Source organism: Carassius auratus, chromosome 39 (assembly GCF_003368295.1).
Source record: "Carassius auratus strain Wakin chromosome 39, ASM336829v1, whole genome shotgun sequence".
Taxonomy (NCBI): Eukaryota; Metazoa; Chordata; class Actinopteri; order Cypriniformes; family Cyprinidae; genus Carassius; species Carassius auratus.
Window position 1 is genome coordinate 808,821 of NC_039281.1, and position 19,987 is coordinate 828,807.

A 19,987-nucleotide genomic window follows, 5' to 3' on the forward strand; every position below is an offset into this window, starting at 1 on the left:
CATTTAATGATGTAGCAGCCAACCTTTCCCCAAACAAATGGTTGTTAGCTCAGATCAAGTTTATGCTCATTTAAGGAAAAATCTTTTTTTTTATTTTTTATGTAGAATGGGTCATATATTCTTTTATCCTGTGAAGTTAGTGTAGGTGACAAATTAATTTTCCGTTGACAACAGAACATATAGGAAAAACTTTTCCTACTTTTTAAAATTGGACAGTTTTGCTCTTATCTGTGCTTGATTATATAAGTACTTGCATTTTACAGATTTTTTACTGATGTTTATGACCCTTTGATCCATTTTTCAGTAAAAAACAAACAAAAAAAACAATTAAACCACTGGCCTAAAACATCAAGTTTTTTCTTTCAACAGAGGATGTTTTTCACATCCTTATTTTCATTAGTGGTCTGAATTTGATTGACCCAGATCAGTCATTAACTTTATTTACATTACAGACGCACCACATAAGGAAATTCCCTCCTGTTGTAATCTATGTGACTCTGTTCTGAATAGGAAATATCTGGTAATAAGCTGCAGATGGTAAATGTGATATTTGATGTTCGGTAGATTTCATTTACTTTTCAAACGATAAATCATGAATTATGATGTTGATTAAAAAAGCAAAATGATGTTCCAAAAAAAAAAAAAAAAACATAGGGCTTGATACATACTACTTGCTGAACCCTAGTGTGTGCCCTAAATATATTGCATTTATTGGATTTATTGCTGCCCATCACACCTTAATTACATATCATGTGCCATTTTCGAGAGATTCATTTTTTTTAAATTGTACAATGCATTTTCTGTCCTCTTGGGCTTCGCACCAGTTTTCAAGAGAGGTTTCCCAGTTAGCAGACAGCAACAGTATTGTCATCTGCTGATTTAGGGGTGTGAGTAGAGGCATTGATGGGTCTTTTTACGTACAACAGCCTTCCTATGTCAAAAATGAGCCTTCAAACCATCAATTCATTATACTCTTGTCTGCATCTATGTGTGCATGCACGCGCGTGTGTATGTGTGTGTGTGCAGACATGCCTTTGTGTGAGTGCAGCTGTTGTCAGGCCATCTTTAGTTAAAAGAGGAAAGAAGAAAAAAGCTTGTGGGGCTAGGAAATCCCCTGCAAGTAGACCAACATCCCAGTCACCATCGATGATGTCTGCAATAGCAATAACATTGTTAAATTCAGAACAAAGCATCAAATACATGATCATCATAATGACATTTTCGACTGTGTGTGAACAGTTGCACATGCAAAAGCAAAGACAAGACTGAACAATCCAGGGTGTTACGAGATGCTTAATGTCAGAGGTAACAAAAGGTTACTATGCAGAAAAAACTTTTAACAGCATAAAACTGTGCATTTGTAAGTGTACTTTCTGCTGATTTCTACAAAAGCTGGTTATTTGTTATTTATATAAGGTTATTTGTCAGTGCACTTTCCGTTGTGCAAGTAAGCTTGATTACTTTTTTGTGGTTTAAAAACTTTGAAAGACAACACAAATGCAATTATAGTTTTATGATCTTTATCCTAAGTTGAGCTTTATTTATGGGACCAATTCAAGACAAATGCATGTAAATGTATGGTGTATTATAATCCACTAACTTAATGTCAGGCATTAAAATGGCTGATTTATGTAGTTAGTTTAAATAATTTGATGTAATAATCCTTCACTCCTGTTTACGACATACTATGGCATTGTCAACAATCAAAATATGTTATGTTACCATTAAATATATCTGTTGTCTGGTAACACTTAGCTAAACAGTCTCAAGTTCCTGGACCCATACCAGGTCCCACTTTTGAGCTAAAAAAAATATCAGGGCCTTTCACTATGTGGGAATTTCCCCTTCTGCTTAAAAACACAGCAAACGCTTCCCCCATTGCCACCAGTTTCCTTAAAAACGCCTCTCGGACACAAGTATAATGTGTAGGTGAGTAATTGTACCATGTCTTTTTTCCTTAGTATTATTAATAATTGATGTTTAATTTTAAAGCTTGGATAAAAATGTGTAATTTTATCAGTAAATCAGTAAATTTGGATTTCCATAAAAGCTGTGACAAAAGGGAATTTCTTTTTTTAAGATGATGTTGCTTGTAGTAATAAATTTCAAAAGAAATCTTATTAAAACTCACTTATTTATGTATTGTTTACTAAAAGGTGCATTCAAACTGGACTAATCTAACTTTCTAAACAGTATTTTGCTTTTTTAATTGACTCCTTTTTTGTAAAGACTATCATTGAGTGCATTTCATTTTATTGAAAAATGCATATATATCAGTTGGACACTCATTTGGACACTCTTTACTGTACATGCAGGTTTACAAGTTTTAAAGTTGGTTGACTGTTGACCTTTAAAAATAAATCATGCTACAAGTGTTTTTATTTGTTGTATTATTTATTTTGATAGGTAACCACTTAAACTATAATTAAACACACATTTAGATATATGTGTGATGTTAATCTTTAATACCACAGTGGTACATTTCCACAAGATGTCACCATTTATTTTCAATGCAGGGTAACATTTACAAAAAGGATATTAGGGTAATGATTTTGATTTGGTGATGGCTGCCTTATCAATGATACTTAAAAAACTGTACCATAAAGTTTCCTGTAAGAACATTATTGCTCTATGTATGTTGTAGTGATGGAAACTGGACTCATACTACAGAACTAAAAGCTTATATCTGGCTATTGTGATCCTTTTGTTCTGAAAGTATCTGTGCTTTGCACGTGCAATGTCTTTTTTGCTTTTATTGTAAACAAATGTAATGAACTTCAATGTGAAATGAGTCAGATATGGTCAAATGAATAAATGGAAGTAATATTGCACAGTAGTTTCAAATTACTAGACTATTGTTAGAATTCTTATGGGTAATTAAATTTCCTGAAGTTAACCTCGAGGGTCATAAAATACATCCATCCATTCATCTGTCCATCTGTTTACTTTTATAACTTGTTACTGTCAGTAGGTTGTTGTATAAACTGTGGAATATTTTGACAATAAAATTCTTAATATGCCAAGCATGTTTCAAATTGCACCCCTCATCATGACTGTATTTTAAAAGCATTTTCTAATGCCTATTTAAAAAGTTACTGTTCATCATACTGCGGTATAAGCACAGACAAATCCACCCTATAGTGTAGTGATTATGTTAAGAATGATGAAAATAATTACAATGTACAAACATTACAGTCATTTTCTTATAATTGTTGAACTTCCAGAATTGGCCAATAATGACAACTCTTCAATTACTCAATTCAACCTCTCATTATCTGTTTCCTTTTGAATTTTTACATTTCTTCATGCACTAGTGAAATTAGCACGGCTCAGATCCAAGAAATATGATAGAATGAGTTGAAGTTTTTATTTTAATTTTTGTTATTTAATTTACAGATTAACTAATGGAGTTTAGAACAGCCGAGACAGCCAATTTAATTTCCTGCAGTTCTGATTAAAGTTTTCAAGATAATTCACACAGTATGAGTAAGTATGACAGAACTCTGAATCACTGTTAGGATGTTTTTTTTTTAATGAATGCCTAACAAACCCTGTATATTGCATATGTGGGTCAAAAATAATGCAACAGGGACACAATGAGATGCATATCCTTTATAAAACTACCTGTTTTGTCAATGAAAATAAATGTTATGATAAAGTGTATTTTATGTGTCTGCGCTATTGTGTGTGTCCAACTTTAATTGGCTCCAGGTGGTTTATAAGGGTAATAAGTGGGCCTGCTGTAAATAAAGAGTAAAGGACTTCTTGCAACATTTTTAATTATTATAAAAATAAATCTGAAACATGTTAGGCTATCTAATACTGATTAGATATATTTTACCCACAAATGCAAACTACAGTCACATAGGCTATACTGTATATCATGTTACGAACTACTAAAAAAAATATTTACACTTTTTGGTAGGCTTTAAGTTGATCATAGGCGTTTCACATGTAGACAGGAGAACTAGTGCAGTGAAACAGTAACGTCAAATGAACAGCAGCCACTCCATAAACTAATCATTAAAAGTTAATGTTCAATCAAAACACGACGATCAATCATAAAATGTGAAGATTAGTAATTTTCATAATCCGTCACTGAAATAGTACAGCCACTAAACCAATATATTTAACTAATTTGCGAATGTGTGCGAGCGAACGAACGATACATGATTCTTGAACGAATTGTTCATTTGAATCGGATCTTTACCACGAATCAGTTGAAATGCTTCACGAATTGTGCAGTACTGAATCGATCCGAGCGGTTCGTAACAAGAATCGATTCGTAATGATCCACGAACCGAGGAGTGTCCGGTCAAATATGTTAGCGGACTGATTATGACAGATCTTATGAAATTATCTTATAATATAGCATTTTATTAAAGCATACACAACCTTTGTATTTATTATAAAAGCAATTTTATTTATGTTCTAAATTACAGTAAACGGCTGCAACATACTGAACTGGAACAGGAAATACAATAAACACCCTTATTATTATTAAAACTTGAAAAATATTATTGTTATACATTACAAAATATGTCTTTATTTGAACGTTACAAGGGACCACTTGATAGCGCAATTACGTTCTGACGTGAAATAATCGAACGAACCGTTTGAATGAACCGATTCGAGGAAATGAGTCGGACTTCCCATCGCTAGAGTGAACGCGGCTCTGTTTACATCTGCGGAATTTCCCAGCTCGCGCCGCGAACCACTTCCGCAAACCTCTGGCCGATGAAAGACGCGTCTCCGTCAAGATACAGAAACAGCTCACCTTTTCATTAAGAACAAAAAACTAGCGGTAAAATACAGGTATGTATGAACGTTATCGTGCGACCGCTATATTTTGTCCTCTTTTAAGACATTATTGTGCGTATTTAGGCACTGTTTGTGGATTTAGGGAGAGCTAGCATGAAAGCTTTTGTCTGCTAGCATGATAAACACATCACCTGCTGTTAGCCGGATGCTAAGCTAATATCATCACATATTTGTTTTGAAAGTGAGTCATTTATTTAGAACACAAAATACGTTGGCTTTGACCTTGTGTGGGTAGGGGCTTTCGGCTGATTCTTAATAAAAGCTCAAGGTTTCCACACCGTGTCTGTTTGAGCTCGTATTGTTAAGTGAAGTCATTTGAGAGCTGTTGATTAAGAGCTTGGAGGAGATTAGAAATAAACATGATGCTCTAGATAAGGTTTCCTCTGGTCTAAGGTCACCTAACAGCGTAATGTTGACACTACTAGAACTGTTTAAACAGATCTTGTCATGAAAAGGAAAGTGAAAGGGTTTAGCTTTAGATTAACTTGGGTTTACAGTAGCTGTGAAGGTATGTGGCTGTGTTTTTTAATACTGAAGAGCTTGTTTTTGAGAAAATGTCTTAGTAGGAAATGAGATATTGTCTGGTGGCGCATGATTATTCCTTTGTTTGGCTGCTGGGTTTAGCTGTCACTTAGCGTGAATTTCATTTGTCATGGTTATATGGAAGTGAGGATTTATGCTGGTCTTGGTTGTTTCTTGGGAAAATCATAAACCGTTTTAGAATATCTTAATGACTGCTATGACACATTTAGTTATGAATATGATATCAAAGATGTGCATTCAAATCATTATGTCTTGAAATAGCCAAAGAGAAATCCCCAGGATGGCATTATTCAAATGCCTCTTTTTGAATTGCAAATCGACAATCTTCATGCACTTTCATGCTGTCGTTGCTAATCTGAGAGTTTTGTTTAACCTGTCTGTACAGAACACACAAATGAATGACCTCCTGATTTCTTTGTTTTAGTACAGGGAAGCATGTGTGGTAAGTGACGGGGGTGACCGATGGAGGGAAAAGGTCCATATCGCATCTATGACCCCGGTGGGAGCGATTGCCAGGTGAAAGACGAGGCCAGCAGCCTCAGCTACAGACAGCTGCTAGAGGAAAACGCCGTTTTGAGGGAGAGAATGAAAGGTCTGAAGAGTTTAGGTGAGGGATTATAAACTGCCACCTATTTGTAATGCCTTTGACAATCAAGAACCTGCTTGATCCGGCCGATTAGGTTCTTCCACCTTGGAAGATTTTATAAAAATCACCTTAATATTTTCAATTTCAACATCTGTCAGTGACTAAGTTGAGGTCACATAGTTAAATGCCTGACATGTTGCTCATTCTGGGCATCTGAGTCATCAACCCCTGTATTAGTTCACTGGTATCCTGTGTTGCTAATTTGGACTTCCAAGGTCTATTGTTGGATCAGAAATGTAGCGATTCTGGATTTTCAGCTTTTAGCAGCTGGCGCAGTGTTGCAGTAACTCCAGCATCTCACATGCAATTGTGTCAGAGCAGCTGCTTTTTATTTATGTGTGCTTATGTCTTGTAACCCATTGTTTTCTCGTGGCTGGTAGGAAACCTGTTAGAGGAGTCTCAGACAGAGGCAGCCAAGCTTCGGAAGAAGGTGGAAGAGCTTGTGAGGGATAACGAAGTGCTGAAGTCGTCCACGACCAGCTTTGCCTCCAGTCTGTGCATGGGCACCACTGTTCAGACAGACACACAGGGTACAGTTATATCAATATTCTGATGGAGTAAGGTTGGGGAAGGGTTTGTCACCAGAGAGACCTGTTTTTAAACCTGATCTCTTGTGATTGTGGCTTTCTTTAGGTCATGGAAAACATCACGCTTATCCTACAACAGAAAGACAAGAATCTCGGGATTGTTTAACGGGAAATAATTTACAACCAGAGACAACTGTAAGCACTTCTTCAAAATGAAACCATTATGACTTTAAGGTCACAAGTCAATGATGATATGTTACAAAGTAATGTAACTTTCAGTTTTTGCGAATTCCTGTCTATTTGATTCCCATGTGGAGTAAAAATAGTAAAATATGCTTTATGAGTTTATCATAACACATTATAACTTGATGAATTACCACTATACCTTTAATGTTGTGAAAACAGTATTGTATTCACATGTTGTGAAAATCCCACATGGGGAATATAACTTCCAGTTTTGTGAATTGCTGGCTATTTTAGTTTGACAAGAGCAGTGAAATCTCCTTTATGACTTCATGTTGTATGCGATTATTGCAGTGCACGTGTTATGATATATTCCCTTCATAGCTGTGCTAAACATAGATGTATTGTTTTGCAACATGCTGTATAAATCTAATGCAAATTTAACTTCTAGTTTTAGTTGTAATTTTTTCCTCATTTGTGAAGGGTTAAAAGTTCTTTTTGAGTTGGTATTCTGTGTGTAATGGTCAGAACAAGTGTTGCAATGCTGTGAATTCTTATGTTTACAGGAAAGTTCATCTGAGTTTGAGGTGGTGAATATGGAAGAGAAGACGTCCTCGGAAACCCAGACAGTGAGTTTTAGGGATGTTAGGAAATCCTGGGCAGCTGCAGTCACTTAACTGCACGTGTGTGAAATTTGTGTGTATTTTGCTGGATTGTTGCTCCGTTTCGAACATTCCGTATTCTGTCATTCTGTGCCATGCATGTAAGTCATGTGTGCCACATTCCAGTCACTGTAGTCACCGTTCCTTATCAGGGATTTGTTCATCATAATGAATCAACCTATCTGTATGAGGCTGTTCCTTGGATGACTCAGAGGGAAACTCCAGGATTAGTATGCAGATAGACTGAAAAACTCATGCGTGTGTATCAGTTTATGGAATACCTCTTTGGTTCGGTTTACAAAAACTTCTGTTCACAAATTTGCAAAACTGGGAATGTTTATATAGAGGTAGTGAAGGGTTTTTTCACTTTCAATTTATGGTTTTGCAGTACTCTTCATATGTATCGGGAACCATGAAGTCTAGATATTGATTAGTGATTGGAATTATGTGTTGGGGATGTTTTTGGGAAGAATATTTAGGTAAACTCTGCTTTATAATGCAGCCTGGAGTGATCCACCTGCCGCAGGAGAACATGGAGCTGGCGAGTCAACTCCGGCGACTGGAGAGTTCTTTTAGTGTATTTGCAGAAGAATCCAATCCCAACCAGCTGCTGGCTCACCTGGGCCGCATGGCCGTGGAATTCCACCACTTATCATCCAAGGTCCAGAAGAACGAACAGAGAACATCTTTACTACAGGTGAGACACCTTTTAAGCCTCTGTATTGGCTTTTATTTGTTATGTTAAGTAATTAAGGTTTGATTTACTGATAATTTAATTTGCTCTTATCTCTAGACTCTCTGCGAACAGCTAAGACAAGAAAACAGTGAGCTTAGGAAAAAAATGGAGGAGGACCTCCAGTACCGTAACCGTGATTTGGAACAGCTGAGGTAATTCAATTCACATTTAAACTCATTATCATAAACTCATCTTTTAATTTACTCAAGGAACAACTAAAAGCAAAAGAGCCCAGTGTGAATCTGTGAGAAGAATCAGTGTGAGTAAACTGTGAAAATATAATAAGGGTTCACAGTATTTCCCGCTGTGCTGGAACTGAGGGGTCTTTCCATCTGATGCTTGTTCTCTCACTGTGTCTTATAGAGAATCCTTCAATTCATTTCTTCATTTTCCAATTTTAATTTTGGTTCGGTGTATTCTGCACAGGCAGGAGAACTTGAAACTGAAGGAGCAGGTCAGCGGAGGAGCCCAAGCAGCACCTATTGAGCATCCGAGCCCAAAGGAGGAGCCAGTGAAAGAAGAGACAACCAAAACTAAGGTGGAAATGACCATGATACTTTTTTCCATTTAATATCTTTATCTCAGGTGACATCACCATAGAATACCTGGTGTAATTCTAAATTTGTGTTTTTTTTTTCTTTCTTTAATTTCCCTTTCAGACCAGTGATTTTGCGGTCTAGTTGCTTTTCTGTTTTGTTTTCAGTGGGAGTTCTTAGAAAAAAAAAGAACCAATGTGCAAATTGCTCCCCGGTTTCTAAACTGAGAGGCGTCTTATTGAGTCACTTTTGCCACTTAGATTAGTTTTGGGAATACCACCTAGGCTCTGAATACTGCTCTTCCTCGATGGTCTTTTTAAGTTCCTCATTTGTGGGCTTTTTTTCACGATATGACTAAGTATTTAAGAACAATGCACATGGTCATTGTGTTACATTCTGACTCAAACTAAAAACTGCTGTACTGTAGTATGATTGGGAAAATTCTGGTGTTCTTTGGTCAGTCATCAACTAATTGCTGTGATTGATTACATGTTATCAGTTCTCAGTTTAAAGTCTAGCAGGGATATTTCATGACATTTAAATGGGAAGATAATTCATACTGAGTTTCAGTTCTGCTGAAAAGATATAGGATGGAACACAAACAGATTTGGTCATTATTTATTGCTATTTTAGTGTCTCTTGGATTAAGTTTTGGTATTTGGCTGCAAATGCATAATTAAATGTTTTATTTTTTATTTTTACATTTACAGTCTGGTAAAGCTTTGGAAAAAACACCATCTAAGACTTGCGATCCGGAGGTGTATGAGAAAAAGATCAAGCTTCTGGAGAAACAGAGGAAAGATGTAAGAACTTTCTGGAGGTCCCCTGGTTTCTATATGCTTGCTTTACTGCTGTCATATTTTCCCGTTTGACTCTGACGTGTAAACGCTTGCATTTGACCTTTCTCAGGTACTGGAGGTGAACAAACAGTGGGACATTCAGTGGAATTCAATGAAGACACAGTTTGAGCAGAAGGTAGATAACAACATATACCTAGAAATTCTCTATAAATATTTTCCAGTTGGCCTTGTAACCTTTGTGGCTCACCTTAAAAAAAAAAAGAAAAAGCAATACATAAAGAAACATGAATCACTCTACTAAGTGACAAGTGCTTGATGAGTCCAACTAGCTGCTGTGTGAATGGTGGGAGATCAAGGCATATGAATCATCACATGAAATTCCTGTATAACGAGAAGGGTGTTGACATGTCCTGTTACTGCATTTGGGTGGTGATGGAAATGTTTTTGGGGCAAAGGAATGGAAAGCATATCTGTGTGTGTGTCACAGTGTTGCACACCACACCACAGGCCCCTCCTGTCACACCTCTGGCAGAATTTCCCTCACCTCGCTCCGTACCCACTGTCTTCCTGTTGTGGCTCGCCGTGTTGCAAAGCCGCGTGATCTCACGTCCCAGAGATAGTGATGCCTGTTGCATCTCTGCATCTGCTCGGTCTGATAGAGGAGAGAGAAAAAATAGAAATTAAAAGCATACTGGGGCTGTTTTTCTACACGCATCCACTGTCGTCAGGTGGGGATTGTGTTAAAACTCAGAGCAATGGAAAAAAAATTACAAAACAAATTTTTTTGTTATTCTTATTGCTTTCAATTTTTGTGGTTTACATTTTTTTTAGCTATCTTTCTACCATAAAATTAATCTATATACTATAAAATAGATTACAACCCCTTAGAATACTTCTGATAAAGGCATACTTGGGCATGCAGATTAAAGCAAATTGAAATATAAAGCATTTTCGCCCAGTTCACTGCAACTCTGTAACTAACGGTCCTTTATGTTGTGTTAGAATGGCCTGTTAACAGTTTTAAAACTGTCAGATGAGCCTTCATCAATTTATGACTTTTCCCTCCTTTATAGATCACAGACCTACGGCAGCGGCTTGCTGACTCCCAAAAGGCAGTGCTTGAGCTCGAAGCAGAACGTGAACAAAGACAAAGAGATTATGATAAAAAACTCCTCCTGGCAAAGTCTAAGATCGACAATGTGCAGGTACACCCTAGATTCAGTCGGAGAAGGCACATCCACAGTCAGTCTATACTTACTACTTTTAGGTAGAGAGAAATTCTGATTTCCTCTTTCTATATGATTTCCTCTTTATATATATATATATATATATATATATATATAAGAAAAAAGCGTTACATTTTTGTCAGGGAGTCTCTACCTGTGTATGTGGTTTTTTTTTTTCTTAAATACCATTAATACGTTTTTAAGAAGTTTCATTTTCTTACTCTTTAGGGAAAATTTTACTGTATTTGCACCCCTGTGGAGCTCGATGAAAGCTTAAAATAGTCATTCAGTGCTTTCAGTTTTCTCTTGGGAAGCACCAGTCATTCCCATTAGCTGACCATATGACATTCTTAGTATATAGCAGTGGTTTCCTTTTAGTCCTGAGGGGGACAGTCAAGCATGGCACAGATAAACTGCCTTATAGTTTTAATGAGTGGCAGATATTGTAATTATAATACTGTTGATTCTGCCATGAATATAGCCATTGCTGTTGATATGGTGTTCAGTCATAAAGAAATGTATTAAAGTGTCATAGACTTTGTCATGTGACAAATGGTTTCATTTTCACATCTACTGCCTACTTATCTTTACATCTCAATGCTCTCATGGTTTTTAGTTTATTTATGAGTTATAGACAGCATTACAGGTTTTGTCAGCATGACTTGCCCCCACAGCAGACCACAGATGTAGCAAAGGAGAGGCACACCAAAACTTTGTGTCCGATGCTAGTATGTCATACATACATGTAGTCATAAAAAAATCATTTTTATGATCTCAAAATTGTAAAAAATAATGTTGACCACAGGTTTTTATATTACATGCCTTAAAGGTCATAAGAGTTTCATGTGGGCAGTCTGTCATGTGTCAGGTGCATTGACAAATGCTTGCTTGTGATTATGAGTTATTTCTTCCCAGCATATACCATGCTACACGACCTTATGTATTCAGAGTCATGTGATAATTTCCATTTTGCAAAATATCTTTATAGAAAGCGAGTTGTAGGTAGACCTCAAAGACATCCCTGAGCGTCCAAATGTAGTGCAGTCATTTTACCTAAAGAGTGTGTTGATGGACTTTTTCCTAATTGCAATACAGGAGATGAACTTGCACTTTTTAATCTAATTAATCAAAAACATCATTTGTAGGCCTGTCGCGATAGTCAATAAATCAATTAATTGCACGATAAAAAAAAAAAAATGAGCTCGATCATTTTTTTCGGACGCGATAATTTCTTTTTTTAAATTGAAAAAAAAAAGTAACATGTCATAATGTGGGGTTAGTTTGGAGCGCAGCCTGTGGACAGCCCGCAGCAGACACACCCTCTGCGATGGCACAGATGTCCCGGGAATAAAGAGATAACTTCACGTTAGAGTGACAAAGCTTTGGGAAGCGCTTTTCATTTGCTTGTGGATGTTTGCGTCTCAAGTGATATTGCATTGTACTTGCACTACTGCTTTATTTTAATATCGCGTAGCATATTTTGCAAGTAACTCCGTTGCCCTTTCTCTCGAAATGGGCCTACTTTTTGCTCGCTTCATTTGGCTTGCTCAGATAATATGTCTGTTGGCGTGTATTTGCTTGTGTCAACGCGCCCAGTGAGTTCACTCACACACACGCACACACACACGCATGTTTTCTCCTTCTTTCCAAAGCGCTCGGGCAGTTGGGCTCCTGAGGTGTCTGTCGTTGCTAAGTATCCATCAGCTGCGATCTCCGTTACAACAAGGACATTTCAGCAATGGATTTCCACCACCGAGAAACCCTTGCTGTAACTTAATTTTCGAAGAAAAGTAAAAAACACTGTAGTGTTTGTGTGTACCCCATTTTTCAAAAACAACAGGGAATTTCACCCCGAAGGAAGCTTATTAAGTTGGTTCTTGTCACATGAGCTGGTGCGCTTGCATCATTCTGAAAAGCTGAGATGTTTTTAACTTGATGCGGTGCGGACGTGCCTGGAAAAAACGAGCGCGTTGCGAATGCGTCGCTTTCATTATGAGCGCGCATACCGCATTTGAAGTAACGAACTTGAGCACAAAAAAACGAGATGTGAACATCGGTCAAAATGTTTACTTTTGGGTTAACGGATAAACGGTCAATATGAGCATCCCTAACTGGCATATATACATAATATAAGATACAAAATTAATTAATTTTAAGCCACACAAGGTCAACATGTTGGTATTTCTTGCTCTGAATCTGCCATAAAATAAAATAAAAGTTTATTTATCTTTAAAAAGGTGTACCCGCGTTATTATGCCATTATCATTATATTAGTTGAAACTTGTCTAAGAACAACAATATTATCGTTTATCGTGATAATTTCTTGGACAATTTATCGTCCAGCAAAATTTGTTATCATGACAGCCCTAATCATTTGATGAAGGTATCTAATTAATAACTGGTTGCCGCCCTATGGGAAATGTGACATTTATAGTAAGATGCTTTTAAGGAAAGTCCCTCACTTCACCAGTGCCAGACAATAAGTGACCCTAACAATATCTTGTAATAATGTCATGTATGACTAAGTGTGACTGTGTTTTGCTCTCGTGGCTAACCAGTGTATTTCTATATGTTGTCTTAGGGTGAGAAGGAGTGCCTCACCTCAGAAACATGTGAGTTGAAACAAAAGGTGCGTTACCTGCAGGACCAGTTACTACCGCTTACTAAACAAAGAGAATACCAGGAGAAAGAGATCCAGCGGCTTAATAGGGTCAGTAAAGCTCCCACAGCATTTAAATGTCATTTAGTCAGGCAAGCACTAATCCAAAGCCCTGTGGCATTTTTAAAATAAATGCATTTTGTTATTTATTTAGTGCATTACCTTTCAAATGTTTGGGGTTGATAAGATTATTATTATTATTATTTTTTAAGTCTCATGCTCACCAAGGCTGGATTTTTTAAAACTGTTTTCTATTTGAATATATATGTTAAAATGTAATATATTCCTGTGGTGGCAAAGCTGGTTTTTCAGCATCCATTGCTCCAGTCTTCAATGTCACATGACCCTTCAGAAATCACTCTAATGTGCTTGATTTGGTGCTAAAGAAACTAAAATGTATTTTGCTTAATACACTTTAAATTCTAAAGTTCTGATTGTGTTGTCTCTTTTACAGGCATTAGAGGAAGCTTTGAACCTCCACTCACCCTCTTCCACCCAGCCGGGCATGAACCTGGGAGAAGGTGTGGCCAACCTGAGACAGCAGGAGCTGCACACACAGATAGCTGTATTGAAGGAGCAGGTACAAACACTTGAAGACTCTGATGCATCTTACTGTCAAATGTTAGTGGAACAAGTGGGGACCACTCTAAATGTTATAATTTATTATGACTGCTGTAAAATTAATATATTTGTGTGTCTCAAGTGTGTAAATACTTTGGGGTCACAGCATACACTAACATTGCACAGTGCCCTGCTGTGGTCAGATGAGCTCAAATAGTGAATGAGCTGCTCGGGACGCCTGAGTTATCTCATTTCGTCAACTTTTTGCAGAGGTTCTCTAGGAGTTGAGGTTTCACTCATTGAAACTTCAGACATTTTACCTCTTTTATCAAACGCTTTGTAAGAAATGATTGTGTCAAGGTTCCACAGTGAGTCATACAGTTTGCTTGAGGTTTGATAACTTCCTTCATCCTTACAGTCTACTGAAATGCACCAATGGCTGCAGAGATCTTGTAGATTTGCATCCTCATCACATGCTTTTTTTTCTTTTCTTTTTTTTAAGGTGAAAATCTTTGAAGAGGATTTCCGGAAGGAGAGGAGTGATAGAGAGAGGATGAATGAAGAGAAAGAAGACCTAAGGCGGCAGGTGGAAAGACTGCAGGGTCAACTGACCAATCTGACAAATCAGGTCAGTAACTACCATGGCCCCTTAGACTGTCAGCTCTAACCAATTAAATGACTCCAGAAAATGCCCAGTTGGCTAATAATGAGACATGAAAGAATCTTTTGCGAGTTCTGATTTCAGTATCTCTGTTTCTCAGCTTCATCAAGCACAGAATGAGTGTCAGAGAGAGCGTGCAGAGAGGTGTAAACTAGAGAGACTTCAGATGCAACACAAGCAGGTAAATGTGCCACATTGGCACCACCTTGTGGTAGAAGCTCTTATACTATTATAATAGAAATATCACGGTCTACAAATGTGGTAGAATTCCTAAACGTAAGACAATAGGAACTTATTTAGATTTTGTTTTTCAATGTTTTGGAGGGGCAACAGGAAAGGAGGACATCCGATCCCACTTCTGGCTCGGCCAATGGCCCGATGAGCCCTCCATACTGTGGCCCGTTTGTACAGGTGGGCCATCAAGGTCTAGAGGGGTGGCCCATACACTTCCCGCCCAGGATGCCTAACATCAGTACAGCACCTGGCAGGGATTTCCAGCCTGTCAACCCTGTAAGTATGTGATAGCAACAGCATTTCTGGGTTTTTGATACCACAACAGAAGCACCCTGATTTTAATATAATTATAAAATTTGAACAAATGGAAAATTAAAACAGCCTTGAAGTATTTCTCAAATAAGCATTGCTTTAAGTTTTTCAATTATTCAAGTAAACACTCAGTACTAAAGAACAAATAAATTGAGCTTTTGTTATTATCTTAACATTAATCAAGTCTATTAGGCTGTATTTACAAGGCACACTTATTTTTAATTACGTTTAATTTTTTATTTTTTATTTTTTTTGCCCAAGAAGTTCATTTTGGTATTTGTTTAAATCCACTTGACACCAAAGTAATGTGTTCACCTCACATCTAGTAATACACTGTCTAGTAATAATCTGTTCCAGGATGTAAAGGACGCAAAAATCTGCAAAAAAACAGGAATTTCTCACAGTCGAAACAAACCGAGTCACAGTAAGTTACAGTAAGTAAAAAAAACTTACTGTAACTGGGTTTGTTTCGATTGTGAGAAATTCCTGTATTTTTTGCTGATTTTTGCTTCCTTTACATCCTGGAACAGACACAACAGTGTCATTCCAGCATTTTTCAAGTGGTTAACCACATGTGGTATGAAAAAGTCACGTGTGACTTATGATTTGTACAAACAGGAGGTACAGTGTGCAGAAGTGGACAGAGATCGAAACTATTGTTCTCTACATAAATTTGTAATGATAATGATTTCTTTTTTTTGCGGCTGTTTGTTTGTGTTCAGGGTTTTCCCTGGCAGTCATCCTTCCCACAACCACGTGGTTCCAGAGGACAAGCAGACACCGCGAGACCCCCTCCAGAAACTGCAGGTATTTAATAGATTCATCCTGCGTGTCCTTTCTGCGCAGGGATTAAAGTTCTCTGTCACTACGACGGATTTCCGTTAATTGCAGCGAGTCTACGATGGATTTCCATCAATTGGGAAAAAATGAGGGGAAAAGAAACCTGTAGCACATTATTGTTGTTGTTCTGCCAGCACACCAAAAATTATCCCCGCCACGTCTGCATCTTCTCACTGACAACATAGTGATGCCGCTCCCAACATTCACAGTCAGGTTATTAGCAGAGAACATGGAGCAGAACTTGAATTTCAGCACGGGATTTTAGCTATTAATAACAATTTTACTCATTCCCGCAGGTTCCGTGCTTATAACGCGATGACAGATGAAGAAATGTATCATTTGCACGTGCTTTTGAGTCTTTGAGAACTCACTCGCGCGCTCTTTTTCTGTGCGCCCACAGAAATCGATAAGGAGTGACAGCTTTTAATAGTTCTTAAGGGAGTTTGCAAATGTGATATTGATTTAATATGACAGTTCAGTAAACAAGTAGTGCCTGATTTTGCTCTATTTCTTCAACGAAAATATTTCCTAATATTGTAACTGCTCCGCATGCGCACTTTTGTGTTATTGTGTGTCATCTCTGAGTTACAAATATATATATTTATTATACTAATTTCAAATGATTGGTAATTTATTTGTCTTATTCAAATTCCCCTGTAAGACACTTTAAGGAGTCAAATGTTACTTCGTATTAGGAAGGATAATTTTTGATCAGAATTTTTGTTCAATAATCTCCTATTTTTTTATTTAATTGGTAGGACAAGTGCTCCTAAAAAGAAAAAGTAAGCATAGAGCCATGTGTAACAGTATATTAGATCTGTGCATGAGGTCTTAAAGAGACAGCAGCCTAAATAAACCTCCTGCTGTCTTTCATTATACAGTGAAGACTAGCCAGTGTTATTTTACAGTTGAATAGATTATAGTTAGATCAAATACTGTTAATTTAATTTGTCGTGTTATTGTTTTTGTTTGTGCTATTGATTGTCATTAATTTATTTGTTCTTATTTTCTAATCTACTATTTACTTGTCTTTTTAAGTTCAAATAAATTCAGTTCTGAGTACATGTGATTCTTGGGTGGGAAGAGTGTGTGGTCCTTGGGAAATAGTCCTGTCACTCACCACAGCTGGAAAAAATCCTAGGAAACCGTGCCTACATTTAATAAAATGAGAAAAATGCCATTACAAAGTTAAAAAGAAAATACCCCTGTAAATCACTATGAATCAAATGTCACCTCATATTAGGAAGGCTAATTTTTTATCAGAATTTTTGATTATTGATCAGAAGGTGCTCTTAAATGTTTTTAATTAGGAGGACAAGTGCGTATGTCTGTGGAATAGGGTTTGAGGAAAATGTTCAGTCAAAATATATTTTTTTGCTGTAACCCGTGTCTGTGTCACCGGGATTCATTTAGTTTTGCCACGTAATCTCAGTCTGACCCAGTGATATTTCAAGCATTCTGTCTGAATCAGTCAGCTTCCACTGGAGGAAGTTCAAATGAATGACGACAGTGAGAACCATGACAGAAGAAACATGAAATGGCAATAGTTTTAAATTTCACAATGATTGTACAAGGCCTATGAAGTTTAGTTTCAGTTTGGGTTTGTCCGGTTATCTGTATCATCTACAGGCATACAAATTGACGCAATTTGCTTTCCATTGTGCATGATTTATGAATGTGAATTATTCTAAAGATGAAAACGTCTGTTTGCGTACTCTTTTTATCAAAGCATAAGATCATTTTCCTTAAGTTTCCTAAAGCTACTTTCTATAGTGTTTTATATACACACCACTAATATTTTGTTAGTGGTATTAGGGCTGCACAATTAATCAAATTTCTAATCAAGATTAGTTTTGCCACAATTATGTAATCGTTCAAAGTCCACTTGTGTTATTCTGTGTGCTTAAGATGCATTTTTTTCTTTTACTTGTTATCATTAGGGATTTTCCACTGTTTTCATTTTAGTTTTAGTATAACATTATAAAACTATTTATATATATTTTTTTTATATAATTTACAGAAGAAACCAATCTGATGTATACTTGACATTTGAGGCTTAATACTATAGAAAAGCACTAAAAGTTTTTAAGTTAGAGTGTGTTTATTTTCATATAAATATACAACATGGTGACTCAACTCAACTTTTAAACTTTTGTCAAATCCAGATAGTTAAACTCAAATCAAGCCCTGCAGTGTGATCCATTTCACGTTGTCTTTTAACAATATCATGACTAAGATCAAAATTTAATTTGGTGGTGTTTTGGTGACAGATAATTAATAATTCAATAATAGTAAACATTCCTTTAGTTCAGTGAAATAAACATTTCTGTACACTATACATTTTTAAATGTAATTTATTCCTGCAAAGATTAATTTTCTGCATCCATTACTCCAGTCTTCAGTGTCTCACAATCCTACAGAAATCATTCTCATATGCTGTTTTGGTGCTCATTAGGAAAGTCACATGAAATAGAAATTATTTGTGACAATGGACATGTCTTTATTTTAACTTTTGATCAATTTAATGCAACCTTGTTGAATAAAAGTGTTAAATTCCTAAAAAAAAAATGAATCCATTCTTTACTATGCTTTCTAATAAAGGCAGAAAACGTAACTAAATGTATCTTTTTTTAAATTTATATTTCTGACACCGTTCAGAACACCCCTCGATAATTAAATTATTTACAAAAAATGTAAATAACGTTTCATATATGAGGATTCTTAACTTGTTTATTTTTTTGTTGGCAGAAATGGGAGCAACTGGATTTGGGAAAAGGGAGCGTCAGAACATAGACCCCGGAAAGCACTAACCACATATTCTCTCTCCTGGAATGGCTCCCAGCTAGTAGCATGATGCAGTTTATTTTCAGTCGGCATGGTGTGAACTATTGTTTTAGTTTTTGTTTTCTTTTCCTACTGTGTATATATATATATAAATATATATATAAATATCTACCACTGATGAAAACGTTGTTTATATACTTAAGTTTTATAATCCTGTTTGTGAAACACTGTTCACTGCAAATTAAGAATATTTCCATTTATTATTTGACCTTTTTGTGATTGTTGAAGTTTAAATTATCTGCTTTATATAATTCTATGCAGGAATTGAAGTCAGTTATTTAATGGATAATAATATGATTGAACGTTATTCTTATAACAGTCTACCTATAGAGTGAGATCTCCACCACTTAATTAAACGATAGCCACCTGAAAACATCATATTTCGTGATTCCCTGACACGTGTTGGTATTGATTGAGACTGACTGAGAAAATCTGCCCCACCCTTTCTTGAAGCCATATACTACACCTGTTAACCTTTCCATCTATTAGATTATGTTCTGGGAACACATTAATAAGCGCTTCACATGGCTTGCTGATCTTTCAGATATATGATTGTAATTGAAGGGATAATCGATCATGGAGGGCTTTCATCTGGACGACAGAAATATCACAGTAGTTTTGCTTAATATATTTTATTCAGTGTTTAAAAACATTATTCCCGATGTGCAAATGAAAGTGATAAGTTATTTATATCTATTGTTTTGACAGCTGAGGTTTCTTGTCTTAAGTGATGTTGTCTTTAGTGTATTGTTTTGTGTCTGCCTTTACATATTGTAGCTACTGAAAGACTGTAGGATGTGAGTTTGTGTGTTTGTGCATATGCATAATCCAAGGAAGTGGGCCAGAATAAATAAGTTAATGTATCACATTAGTGCAGCCCACTTTCATTGGTCTCATTTTTGATTTGGGCTGAACATGAGGAGCAAATTACCAAATGTCTGATTACAGTGGGTCCAGTGTTGCACTTAAAAATATTGTAATATGTTTGGAACAGGGTAAGAATCATGTCCTTTCTACTTTTACGGTCATCTGCCATCATGAAGGCTGTTTTTCTGCACATGTGCAATGTCTCCAACCTTACTGACCAATGCTTTGAACTGAATGCAAAAAGGTTTGTATGCTCAAAAAAAATATATTCCCAAAGGAGAGCAACTTTTAAATGGTGTGATACATGTCATGTAAATGTAAAAAAAGGA

General features: G+C 36.4%; 1 protein-coding gene across 5 annotated transcripts; it reads left to right on the forward strand.

The window, feature by feature from the left end:
• The first annotated feature begins 1,682 nt into the window (after window positions 1-1,682).
• Window positions 1,683-19,984, forward strand: LOC113057604 (TNFAIP3-interacting protein 1-like). Of its 5 annotated transcripts, none has more exons than XM_026225029.1 (18): window positions 1,683-1,929; window positions 5,789-5,971; window positions 6,391-6,540; window positions 6,644-6,732; window positions 7,287-7,349; window positions 7,885-8,079; window positions 8,176-8,270; window positions 8,545-8,656; window positions 9,365-9,457; window positions 9,564-9,629; window positions 10,528-10,659; window positions 13,262-13,390; window positions 13,794-13,919; window positions 14,403-14,528; window positions 14,662-14,742; window positions 14,883-15,071; window positions 15,830-15,914; window positions 18,696-19,984. In XM_026225029.1, exons 2-18 carry the CDS (start codon window positions 5,827-5,829, stop codon window positions 18,755-18,757), a joined length of 1,938 nt encoding a protein of 645 aa, XP_026080814.1. In that variant the 5' UTR covers window positions 1,683-1,929; window positions 5,789-5,826; the 3' UTR covers window positions 18,758-19,984. The 5 variants fall into 5 exon arrangements, with proteins under 5 accessions (XP_026080814.1, XP_026080813.1, XP_026080817.1 ...); XM_026225028.1 differs by lacking the exon at window positions 1,683-1,929 and adding an exon at window positions 4,678-4,815; XM_026225032.1 differs by lacking the exon at window positions 1,683-1,929 and adding an exon at window positions 4,678-4,815 and having other exon boundaries at window positions 14,886-15,071.
• The last annotated feature ends 3 nt before the right edge of the window (window positions 19,985-19,987 follow it).